The 13183-nt window shown below is 33.7% G+C and overlaps 2 protein-coding genes across 2 annotated transcripts; both read right to left on the reverse strand.

Annotated features, from left to right (window-relative positions):
- Positions 1-1345: 1345 nt before the first annotated feature.
- On the reverse strand, positions 1346-2190 carry LOC127905555 (uncharacterized). The gene is made up of 2 exons (XM_052454521.1): positions 1572-2190; positions 1346-1502 (listed from the first exon to the last, which is right to left on the reverse strand). Exons 1-2 carry the CDS (start codon positions 1802-1804, stop codon positions 1346-1348), a joined length of 390 nt encoding a protein of 129 aa, XP_052310481.1. The 5' UTR covers positions 1805-2190.
- A 1067-nt stretch (positions 2191-3257) lies between these two features.
- LOC127904340 (uncharacterized) lies at positions 3258-7328 on the reverse strand. Its single transcript, XM_052447366.1, has 3 exons — positions 5014-7328; positions 4737-4922; positions 3258-3279 (listed from the first exon to the last, which is right to left on the reverse strand). The coding sequence occupies exons 1-3, from the start codon at positions 6447-6449 to the stop codon at positions 3258-3260; spliced, it is 1644 nt and encodes a 547-aa protein (XP_052303326.1). The 5' UTR covers positions 6450-7328.
- Between the last annotated feature and the right edge of the window lie 5855 nt (positions 7329-13183).

Here is a 13183-nt window from a genome sequence, read left to right on the forward strand (position 1 = left end):
TAAATAATATTCATTACAAATTGAATATGTTTCAAGAAAAATAATAAATGAAGTTTTAAAGGTAAATAATGTTGATTACAAATTAATATAAAGATGATGGAGCTTGAGGAGGAGGAGGAGATCCTGGCGGAGGCTGGTGGTTATACGGCCAAAAAGGATTAGGCGCACATGTTCCGCTATTTGACAATTTCAAAATCATTTCGTAAAGCTGGTCATAAGCCGCTTTTTGCTGTTCCTGAGCCGCTTCATACTCCGCTTTTTGTTGTGCTTGAGACGCTTTGAATTGCTCAGACTCCGCTCTTTGTTGTGCATGAGACGCTTTGAGTTGTGCGTACTCCACTTGTAGGTTGTCGTATTTCTCGTTGAGTTGCTGCAAAGCCACAAACTCCTTAGATTGGGAGCTCGCTATTGATTGGGAGCTCCCAACGGTTGAAACACTACGGGTCGACCGCAAGTTGTCTGCCGTAGTGTTGGAGAGCCCGTAAACCCGATTTTTATCTGGTCCACCTGACGAGCCAACCTCCATCCACAAATCCGGATCGAATTCCGGATGGGTCAAAGTATCGTCCCCGTATCTCTCCCTCAACCGATTATTATAGGTCTCCTGAAAATAAAAATAAAAAAGTAATCATCATATTCAATACAATAAACATAATAACTTACAAAATAAAATGGTTGAACAAACATACCACGAAATGTTGAGCACGGTTATCAACGAACTGTTGCGCCCCCTTCTAGCGGTCTTGACTCCGCATGTGCGTCTCCACAAACAGCTCCATCGGGCTCGGCTCACGTCCAAGAGACGCAGCCTATAATGAAAAAAGATATATTAACAACAACTAAATTTAACGATATATTTCATTTAAATTAATCTTACCATCCGTTTCGCATGTGCAGCAAACGGAACGGAGCCGCCAGTGTGAGTTGTCACCCCGCCATGAATTGGCCGCCGGACTGTGAGCGTCGTGTGAACCGCTCAGACGTCACGTGCTCAAGATAGTGCGGCCATATATCTTCCGGGATGTATATCGGTTTGAAATCCCTCCAAACCGCAACATCGTTCCAGCCTTGGAAACCCCTATCCCTCGCGGTTTTTTTTTGCCTTTTTCTGTGCTTCATACCAAAAATCACGCAACCTGCTTCACGCAACCAAAAATTACATTTCGAAACATAAATTTTTGTCTAAAAAAAATCCTGTATTGTTTTCGATCTTACCTAGTTGCCGCGTGATTTTCCCACACCCTCCTCACAACAGCTTTATGCTCAATGTCCCAGCAGAATTTGTGCTTTGTATAAATAAACAAGTTTAAATAAAAATAATACAATTATATTAATAAGCTGAAAATTATAAATTAATACCAACCTCAAACCTGTTAAACCATGCATTGATTTGAGGCATCCATTCAGGATGTTTGGATATCTGACTCCATTGAAACAATGGAATCTCCATCGACGATTTAAACGCCGATGATATTACTCGGGCGGCTTCAATGTTTGTGAACCTGAAAATGAAAGAAATAAATTCAATAATGATTACTTGATAAAAAAAACTTAAACCTTAACAAACTTACATTGAAAGGTCGTCCTTCCACTGTGCCTCGTACTTGCGGGTAAATTGATTCCGCTGCGAAGGCACGCCGCCTCTGCGCTGTGAAGTACCGCTGGAAGAGGCAGCATCGGTTGACGGCGCAGGTGGTGTAGGTGCCTCTTCTTGAGAGGCACCTAAGGAAATATCATCATCGCTGCTAGACGAACTAGCTGCGACCACACCTGAGCGACCAGCTCTGGTTTTCGTTCTACGCATCTACACAATTTGATACAAATAATTATATAATTAAATTCAAATGTAAAAAAAAAATTCGACAGCACCTCCCTTATACCGGATACTACCCAAATCCACAAACCTGCACATATTAACAATAGCCACAACCAATTTACCCAATCTATACTAATTATTCCAACATATTCAATTACTAATTCTAAGGTAAATTCAACATTAAGAATTACAATTCAAGTAATTATTCAATAATTATGCCAATACAACAAAACAATAAATAAAAAAAAACTCTATAATAACAATCAAAATAAATGGAAAAAATTAAACACAAAGCATGCAATAATAGAGTAAAACTAATAATTATTCCAACATATTCAATTACTAATTCTACGGTAAATTCAACATTAACAATTACAATTCAAGTAATTATTCAATAATTATGCCAATACAACAAAACAATAAATTAAAAAAAAAAACTCTAGAATAACAATCAAAATAAATGGAACAAATTAAACACAAATCATGCAATAATAAAGTAAAATTAATAATTATTCAAACATATTCAATTACTAATTCTATGGTAAATTCAACATTAACAATAAAAATTCAACAAATTAACTAATAATAATTATGCCAATACAACAATAAAAAATATTCAAAAAATTCAAAAAAAAAACTATATACTTTAGCAATGAATTATGCAAAAAAAACTATAGACTTTATCTACATTACAAAAAATACACCAAAACAAAAAAAATAACCAAAAAAATAGCAAAAAAAAACTATTAAAGTAAAATGAAATAGAGAAAACACTAACCTTTTAAACTGATGAAGATGATGAAGAAAACTTGCTAGAGATTGGAGGTGAAAGCTTTGAAGAATGGAGAGGAAAAAAATCAAAAGCTTAAGGTGAGAAACGAAGGAGAAGAAAAAATGAACTGAACGGGCGGTCGCTTGAACTTATATGGCAGTTTTACCGACGGATTCACCGACGGACATAAAATTAATTATTATTTTAATTTATTCCGTCGGTGATGTGTTAAAAATCCGTCGGTAAAGTTTGAATTTCGCACCAAAATTTTTAATGACCCTCCATATTTTTCGCGGTCCGTCGGTGATTCCGTCGGCAATATTACGCGGTCAGAGGCGCATTAAATGCGCAACCCTTTGAAATTCGCGCAGTCCGTCAGTGATATTGTCGGTAAAATTGAACCGCCGACAACTTACCGACGTATTTAAATTCGTCGGTGTAGCCGTCGGTGATTTGGTGGCATTTCAAGTAATTATTTTCGAACTCTCTGTGAAACACCGACGGACTTACGTCCGTCGGTGTGGCCGTCTGTAATTGGGTGGCATTTCAAGTAATTATTTTTGAACTCTCTGTGAAATGCCGACGGACTTACGTCCGTCGGTGTGGCCGTCTGTAATTGGGTGGCATTTCAAGTAATTATTTTCGAACTCTCTGTGAAATGCCGACGGACTAATTCCGTCGGTGTGTCCGTCTGTAATTGGGTGGCATTTCAAGTAATTATTTTCGAATTCTCTGTGAAATGCCGACGGACTTAAGTCCGTTGGTGTGGCCGTCGGTGATAGGGTGGCATTTGAAGTAATTATTTCATGTCACAAAATATATCATCCATCATAATTGTGGCATTTCAACTAATTATTTCAAGTAATAAATATTTTGTGTTTCAAAATATATATATCATTCATAATCTAAATTATATGTAAAAAAGGGTTTTACATAGGGCTTCATTTTGGTAGTTAGTCAGAATTTTCTTCTTCTTCGTCATCAATTGAATTGTCATCACCTTCATCGCAATCTTCAATATGAATATCATCTTCTTCATCGATATTCGGTTGTCCGCTAGAGCTCAAAACAAAATTTAACTCATCTGCGTCAACATCAACAAGACTTTCATCGAAAACACGAAAATTTGAATTTTCTTCCAATTCAATCGAAGGAGCAACTCGATATGGTTCAACCACCTCACTAACTTGAAAGACTTCATTTCGCACACTTGTGTCTTCGTTCTCATCCTGAACAACCTCGACACGACCCCGGGGTTTCGTTTTTAAAACGGACAACCAATCCACTCTTGATCGATCCTTTCTAAATGAAGGGGTGTATGTGTAATAAACTTGTTGACATTGCTTTGCGAAAACAAAGACATCGTTTATGTTGCGGAGTCTAGCTTTTGAGTTGATTTCGACCAGACCATAGTGCGGATCAACTCTGATTCCTCTGTCAGTCGTGTCATACCAATAGCATTTGAATAAAAACACTATATTCTGCTCGTTATGATATTGCAGTTCGACGACCTCTTCTAATCTACCATAGTAGTCAACTTCTAACTCACTACTAGTGGATCCCTTAACACAAACACCGCTGTTGTATGTCTTTCTTCCTTGCCCGTATTCTTCAGTATGGAAAACATATCCATTGACAAAATACCTGTTGTAGCACTTACATTTTCTTTCAGGCCCCAGGCTTAGTAAAGACAATGACTTAGGTGCACTCCTTCCCATTTGATAAACCTTGTATGTAATGTACATCAATAAACAGTAAATGAACGAGAATCTCGTAATGACATGCATACGTACAGTAATTTTGCAAGTTAGAATGAGTTTGTGATAGTGCTTACATGTGTTCTGAACCACGTGGCAAACTGCTCATCTTGTAATTGAAAGATCTGGGATTCAGTCAGCTGTGAGTTATTGGAGAGCAAATATTGACGATGTTGCCTGCAAGTGATAATGAGTGTATGATATTACAATATATAATTAACAGTATATTACTAACAAAGTTTAATTAGTATAAACTTACTGAATAAAAGGTCTTAGCTCATCACAATTAAATAGAACATAGTTGTGTGCTTGTTTGAACTCTATTTCCGACAAATATCTTCCTCTTACGGCATTTTTAGGTGTGGGTCGTCCAGTATTGGAGAATATTAACAAGTTCCCACTAGAAGGCACTTCACCGCCATCATCATGCCGTGGAACGCGATTGATTCTCGTTCTCATATGAGGTTCGAAATAGTACGAGATAAATGTTGAGATCTCCTCAACAATATAGGCCTCACATATCGAAGCCTCAACATGCGCCTTGTTCTTAACCTTTTTCTTGAGATTAAACAAGTACCTGCATTGAAATATTAATCAAGTATTTTCAATTAAGAAAAACATATAAAATACTTTTATATATGAATTACATTGCAACTGTAATATCTAACCGTTCGAATGGGTACATCCATCTATATTGGACCGGTCCTCCAGCTTTTGCCTCGAACGGTAGATGTATAGGGAGATGCTCCATTGAGTCAAAAAATGATGGAGGGAATATCATCTCAAGTTTGCATAGTGTCTCGACGATATTCGTTTGAAACCTCTCAATGTGATCAACATTCAACTTACTGGAGCATATATCTCTGAAGAAATGACTGATCTCCGTGAGTGCATCCCATATTCCCTTTGGCAACAAATCACGAAAAGCTAATGGGATGAGTGTTTGCATAAACACATGGCAGTCATGACTCTTCATTCCATACAATCTGCAGTCCTCTATATTAACCAGCCTTGATATGTTCGATGCATGTCCATCCGGAAAACGCAGACTCTTAAGCCATTTGTAGACTAGCAGTTGTGCGTTTTTCTCTAACACGAAGCTTGCTCTTGGTTTTGCGACCCGTGACACATCATAAACCAACTCCATATTTTTTCGGTTACAGTATAAAGCTATATCCAATCTAGCCTTGATGTTGTCCTTTGTCTTCCCCTTCACATCCATGACGGTGTTGAAAATATTCTCAAACATGTTCTTTTCGATGTGCATGACGTCAAGGTTATGGCGAAGCAGATTGGTCTTCCAATAAGGAAGCTCAAAAAAGATACTTCGCTTTACCCAATTATGGGTCAAACCAAAACCAGGAAACTTTTGCTTTCCTGATTGAAGGCCAAACACAATGTCACCGTACTCTGAGACAACATCATGCAATTCTTCACCAGAAAGACGCGGGGATGCAACATCTTTTTCAACTCTGCCAACAAAGAAATCTTTTCTGTTCTTTCTGTACCTGTGATGAAGTGGCAAGAAGCGACGGTGACAGTAAAAAAAAGAAGCTTTACCTCCATTTGCTAGCGTGAATGCCTTGTTGTTTTCCATGCAGTATGGACATGCGAGTTTCCCATGCGTGCTCCAACCAAAAAGCATTCCATAAGCTGGAAAATCATTGATAGTCCACATCAATGCCGCCCTCATAAGGAAATTTTGTTTCCTCGATATATCATAAGTCAGAGCTCCGGAGGACCACAACTGCGCCAACTCATCAATCAACGGTCGAAGACAAACATCTATATTCCGCCCCGGGCTTCTTGGACCGGGTATGACAGTAGATAAAAACATGAACTCTGGCCTCATACACATTCCCGGTGGCAAGTTATAAACTGTGAGTATAACCGGCCAACAAGAATAAGGAGCAGCAAATGACCCAAATGGGTTGAATCCGTCTGTACACAACCCAAGACGCACATTCCTTGATTCAGCTGAAAAGTGAGGATGAACACTGTTAAAGCGTTTCCACGCTTCGCCGTCAGAAGGATGAACCATCACTCCATCAACCACATGGTGTGCTTGGTGCCATGTCATGTGCTCAGCAGTCCTTGGTGACATGAATAACCTCTACAGTCTAGGTGTGATTGGGAAGTATCTAAGTTTTTTATATGCCACTAGAGTCTTTCCCCTGCCAGTTCTAGGTTTGTAACGGGAATGCCCGCATGTCATGCACTCGGTCATCTCAGCATTTTCAAGGTAGTATAACATGCAGAAGTTAGGGCACATGTCAAATTTCTGGTATCCTAAACCGAGGGGTTTCATCATGGACTTCGCAGCATAGAAGTTCTCTTTCAGCCTGTTCCCTTCAGGTAAAATGCTTCTTGCCCATTCAATAATCTTGTCATACCCGGCCTCACTCAACCCGTGATCTGACTTAATGGTGAACACCTGTGCTACGACCGATAATTTACTGTGGTTCGTGCAGCCATCCCATAATGGTTCGTCAGAATCTTTCAACAAATCAAAAAACCTAGCTGCATCTACATTAGGTTCTTCTTCTACGATTGGACATTGACTGCCATTACCTTGATTCATTCTCATTGCATCCATAACCACATTTCTGTAAGGATTAGTGTTGTCATTTGCCGTTTCATGCACGTTACTAGCACTAGAAGTAGACCCAACCACCGTTTCTTCCATTCTCCTCTCACTCTCGCTAACAAATACTTCTCCATGTGCATACCAACACTGGTAATTCTTCATAAACCCTTTGTGTAGAAGATGCATCATTACAACATCTGGATGCAGATACTTTTTATTTTCACACTTCCTGCATGGACACCTAATACCGCCTCCAGTAAAATTTCTGGGAATAGATGTTACGAAATTAATAAAACCCTGAACCCCATTACAATAATCCATCCTCCGCAATCCTTGGGGTGAATCTCGATACATCCATGAACGATCATCCATGACTTATATCGAACCTCTATAAAATTATGATGACATCATGTATTAATTAACTAAGTTAGGTAAATAAACTTGTACAAATATTACTTTAACTCGAGATTATCCAACAAACCAATCACAACTTCTCATAAATATTAAATATTCATTATCATTTATCAACGTCCATAAGAATTAAAAAATATAAATTTACAGAAATTACCACTCCGCAATACCATTGATAAAACTTTAAACGGGTCCATTAAGCAAGCTATTAATTATTTCAAAATAGCACATGTAATTCGGTAATTCCATAAAGAAATAACAATTTACAAACAAATACAATCTTACAAAATCTAAAACAAACCATAACAGGTACAAAATTATACATTCATATACTACAAGTTTGTTTGAGAAATAACAATAAAACATGTACATCTACTAACAAAATACATATACTAAAAACACAATAAAATTCACATTTAATTAAATGTTAACATTTAAAAAGATATAATTACTTACAAAAATTGATAAAATCCGATGTCGGTAAATCAGAACACGCGCGGATGCTGTGACCACAAAACTTCATGAAATATAACTTGTTGTGCTGCTATGAGGAAGATTTGTTTTTTTGGGGGGGAGGGGCTGGTTGTTTGCAGATGGGGAGAGTTGGGATGAGGAAGAAGAAGGAGAAATAGGGGATGAGAGGGTCGGCAGAGCTGTCATATATTAACTTTTTCCGACGGTTTTACCGACGGAAAATCCGTCGGTAATTACGCTGGTGATTCTGACGGAAACATAGACATGTCACCGTACTGATCTGCCATTTCAAATCCCTCGGTGAGTCCGTCGGCAATTTAAACGGCGAACCGGTCACATCACTTTACGGGCACTGTACGGGCAGTCGTTTTTGAATCCGTCGGTGATTCCGTCGGAAAAAAAACCCGTCAAAACCTCCACGTCAGCGACCCGCCTTTTTTAAAATTCGGAAACTTTTCCGTCCGTAATTCAGTCGGTTTGAATTACGGAAAAGAGAGAGAGAGAGAGAGATTGTGTTTGAAAAGAAAGAATTTTTTATATGTTTTTGATATGTAACATATAAGGGTAATTTAGTTTTTTTATTTTATTTGAGAAATTGTTTGACCTATGATGTAAATTATGATTTTTAAAAAAGCATAAACAAAGTAAAACAAAAAGAACTAAACTATAGGATAGTTAAGGTAATTTTTCCAAAACTTTTTCAATAAGTATAACTTCTTAAAACAAAACTACACATAACACTCCTTCACCCTGGAAGGTGCTTGTTACCTTATTTAGCGAGAAATTAGAAAAAAATTTCCCAAAATTTTTATATGCTTTGTCATTGAGAAAAAGTGCACAGACCAACAATTGTTTTCATGTGCTTAACATGATCATTTACAAAAACAAAAATTGTAATGTAAAATTTAAATTGACGATCATATAATTGAAATATGGCTAATTATGCTTTCTATATAGTATAATAAAAGGTTTAGGTAAATCATTGTAGCAATTCATAGTATCCAAATTTTTATTTTTATTTTCATCCTCACTTTCTTTTTGAATGCAGTCTTTTATACTCAATTTCATGACAAATTTGTCAATTTTCATTAAGAAAAAAAATCCAGCAATAGAGGACCAAAATGGAAAATAAAGAGAAACTTGATGGCCAATCTTAAATTCAATAAAAAAAAGTTCTTTTTAGTCCACCTACTTCTCTTTTTCTTACTTTACAACCCCTTTAGTTTTTTTTCATTTTAATTTTGGTCTAAAAATTTATTTTCTTAACATATTAGTTCCTCAGTTAGAAAAGTGAGAGAGAAAGTTTCCTGAAAATAATGAAGGAAGGACAAAGTTGGTAAATAATCACTTTTTAGTAATGAAACTTGTCTTTCTTGGTGACAATTGTTCCATTCAATAAGGCAAGTTCAATGATGGTGGATTTTTCCTAAACATGCCTGAAAAAATAGATTAAGCTTGGTTTGGATTTTTTTTATTCAATTGATTTTTTTTATTTGAGTGATTTTAGGATGTTGTAGGTTCGCAAGTGGTTTATTGATATTTTTATTGTATTTTGAGGTTTTTTATGTGAAAATAGCTAGAAAATAAATATTGAGGACAAAAAACCCCTCCTCTTCATTTTTCAGTAATGATGACTGGATTTTGAGATGTTGCCTACTTAAAAAAACCTTATGAGCTGAAAACGCAATGTGTTACCTGCGCCTAATGAAAAAATAAAAAAGGCATGGGCTTGGGCTTCTAAGCCCAGACTCACCTAGCCTTTTACTTCTGGCCTTTTACTTCTGGCTCATCAATGTTTGACCTACAAAAACATAAAGTTATTAAATTTAGTAGGGTCTATAACCTGAGTTGTAGGTTTAATGAGTTAAGTTATGAAACCCGAATCAATTCAACGTATCACCATCTTAATATTTGAAAAATTGTTATCTTGCATTTATTTGTATAGCTAAATTGTACAGGTGATCCAGGTTGTTTTTATCTAGTTAAATGGATTGGGTTTGTAAACTACCAATTAGAAGTTTTGAGTTGGTGGAAAATAAAATAAAATCAAATAAGATAAGATAAAATAATAAATAAGAGAAAATATATTTTAGGAATAATAAGAATAAGAAGAAATTGAATCAAAAGTAATATTTTGATTAGCTAACGAGGACCTAAAACTGAAATTAAAAAGAGCATTTTGATAAATAAGAAAGATAAAAGAGAAAATAGGACCACATGAGAATAAAAAGAAATTCTAGAAAAAGTTGCAAATAAGCCAAAATCACGAATATAAATACATGAATGGCTTCCTCTAGAAGCCATTTGATGGTCGGCTAAGAGCATGGCTCCACTGTAGCACTGTTCACTAACGTGAATAGTAGTTTTTTTTTAATTTCGAAAAACAGTGCTAGTGAATTAATTCACTCGCAGTACTGTTCACATGAAAAGTTTATTTATTTATTTATTTTTCTAAAAAACCAGTACAATTAATTGATTTCACTCGCACTATTCACGTGAACGTGAACAATATTTTTTTTTGTTTGTTAAAAAAATAGTTTAAGGTGAATTAAATTTACTCGTACTGTAATCTCAATTTGATCGCAATTTCAATTATGTTCTTGCCGTGTCCGACCCAGTAAAAAAAATTCAGTTTTTATTTTTATTTTAATTGTGTTTTATTCAAAAAATTAGAAGGATATCGCTTAATGACGTAACAAAAAATTCAGTTTTTGTTGTTGCATGCTTAAGAAACCATGAAAAATATAGTCATTGTTGGATAGATTTTGTATGTGATGACATTGCATATAGTTTAATGGAATAATAAAAAATATTTGATATCAATATTATTTATTTCATGATGTAATAATAGTAGTTAAATCTTCAATATTTAAATTAAAAATATTTTTTAATTATTTTATAACCTCAATTTGAAAAGTATTTTTTTAACCAAACACGTTAAACTACTTTTTGTTCAACCTCAATTTCAACCACATTTTTAACTAAACATATATTTTTCCAAACCAACCTCAACTAAAAGTACTTTTTATAAAATAACTTTTTTCAAACCACATCCACAACAGCAACCGCAATACCAAACACACCCTAATGGAATTGTTTGATTGAATTTTAGTCATTCATGAATAGAATTATGTTAGTTGGAATGTAAATTGATAGAATGAAGGGAGAATTGAGGAGAAATTTAGAAAGCGTTGCCTTGATTACTACTAAACTACTCGGCCAAAGTAGAGATTTTGGGTTTGAGGACATTTGTTTGAATTGTTGTATGAATTATGTAGAATTAAACTAACTCAGATGAAAAATGGTCAAAAGACATAAAAAGTTTGGGAATTTGAAAAAAAAATCCATTTTCCTTAATCTTTATTGTTGACCAGAGAAATAATAAAAAGGAGGATGAATTCTATTAAGCATATGGATTAAATTAGATAAATTTAACATGAAAGGAAGGAAAATATGAGGGGGTGAATTTAAAAAGATTCAAAATAAATGAAGAATTGAACAAGAAATCATTACTATTTTAAATTGAATTTTTGGCATAGGAGAATAAAATAAACATGTTGATAGTAATTAGTATTTAGTGAGAATTAATACCAAAATTATGGACTTCCATATAAGAATGTTGGATTCATGGGCACTCCGTTAGGGTTGCTAGAATTAATTGGTAATCAGATGAGATTACCGCAATTATTAGCATTCTTTAGAATTGTTGGATTAAATTGATTATTTGTAAGGTAGTCAAATATTTTAGGTATCCATAAGAAATAGCCGGAGCTATTAAAGAGAAATGGTTAGGAGAATTGAACGAAATTTTAAATGTAATGTTTATATCCTGAAGAAGAATAAAATGATACAAAAACAAAATTAATGTTGTAATCATTGTAGGTTAATTATAAAAATGTTTGGTTGCCTTAAAAATATAACTTAGTATGAAGTGTTAATTGTACATGATATGTAAATGTTGACTCAATGGTATTAATATTGTGTGGTTTAGTTTTAAGTATTAATGCTGTATACCCAAGAAATTAGAGGGTGGTGTTACAAGTTCGTATCAGAGCAAGGAGTAGGTCAAGAAATTTAAAGGTTAATCTATTAAATCAAGTTTAATAATAATATATTTAACATGATCATAATATTATTTGGTTCAATTTTGATATATTAACATAACATAAGTCATGTGGAAAAAGTACTCTCCATATACCATGATTTATTATGGTTTAAAATAGTGAAATTATACCTTTTCCCTTCACAAAAAAATAAATAAACTGACCTTGAAGGGTAAATGGATCTTTTCACATGATTTATTTGTCATTCTTAAGTTTTTTTAAGGAAACAACATTGTCTTTTCACAATTGTTTTGCACAATTAATTTATTTGATTAGCCTTAAAAGCAAAACAATACTTAACTATGGTTTAGGAACTTTTTTTATATTTCATTTTTTTTAAGAATAGTATAATGACTCTATTATCTTTAAAATCAAAATTCTCAAATCTTGACTTCAAGGGCTCATTCATAATTTTTCATAATAATTATTTGATCCTAGGGAAAATATGGTATTTTGATATATATATAAGAGTTGTCAACATGTGTGGTGCAATGACTCTATCCTTCAATTCAAATTGATGATATTATGTTTTTTAATATGAACTTTTTGTGAAAATTATTATTCTTTTCAGTTTCACTTTTTAATTGAAATATTATTTTTTTGATGTCAATTTTGATTTTCGTTGTATTTTTTTTCTTTTACTAAATTGATTTTTCCTTTCAATTTCACCCTTCAATCCAATAAAAAAATTTATTTTGTTTTTTAATTTTGATCTTTATTATCTTAATTAATTTTTTTAAATTATTTTGTATAATTAAATTATTATTTTTTTTAATTTTATCCTTTAATATTTAATTAATTGATAATTAAACTTCATGATTTTTTTAAATTGGATGTTTTAAATTTAATAACCTAAGTCACGAGTTTTAAAAGTTAACATAGTTTTTTTTTAAAAAAAAAAGCTTTATAATCCTCTTTATATTTTTTATTGGGTTATTCAAGTCTCATTATCTGATCCGCAGGTTTGGTAGGATATCCCGAATTAGTTCGACCCTAATTATCGGGGTTATAGATTTGACATACTAACTTGAATTGACGAAAATAATTTTTTATATGTTATTTTTTAACTTGTTTTGTTCTTTTATATGAGTTGTGGATCCATTTATTGTTTTTTTCTTTTTTATTAATTAAATTAAAATCAGTTTATTTTACCTAGTTAAGTTTATGAATTAAATCACATATTTTTTTTTTAAATCTAGCAATAGCTAAACATTATTTTTTGCATTAAAAAAATCATCTCTCACTATCCAAAAAATATATTAA

The sequence above is a fragment of the Populus trichocarpa genome, chromosome 1 (genome assembly GCF_000002775.5).
Source record: "Populus trichocarpa isolate Nisqually-1 chromosome 1, P.trichocarpa_v4.1, whole genome shotgun sequence".
Classification (NCBI taxonomy): Eukaryota; Viridiplantae; Streptophyta; class Magnoliopsida; order Malpighiales; family Salicaceae; genus Populus; species Populus trichocarpa.

Excerpts from the sequence above, each read along its gene's own strand:
- LOC127904340 (XM_052447366.1), bottom strand. The coding sequence starts at position 6,449 with ATGTCACCAAGGACTGCTGAGCACATGACATGGCACCAAGCACACCAT. Across the intron at positions 4,923-5,013 it reads TGGATGTACCCATTCGAACG|GTACTTGTTTAATCTCAAGA; the intron begins GTTAGATATTAC and ends ATTTCAATGCAG. Across the intron at positions 3,280-4,736 it reads GTGCCTTCTAGTGGGAACTT|ACGGACACACCGACGGAATT; the intron begins GTTAATATTCTC and ends ACCCAATTACAG.
- LOC127905555 (XM_052454521.1), bottom strand. The coding sequence starts at position 1,804 with ATGCGTAGAACGAAAACCAGAGCTGGTCGCTCAGGTGTGGTCGCAGCT. Across the intron at positions 1,503-1,571 it reads TGGAAGGACGACCTTTCAAT|GTTCACAAACATTGAAGCCG; the intron begins GTAAGTTTGTTA and ends TTTCATTTTCAG.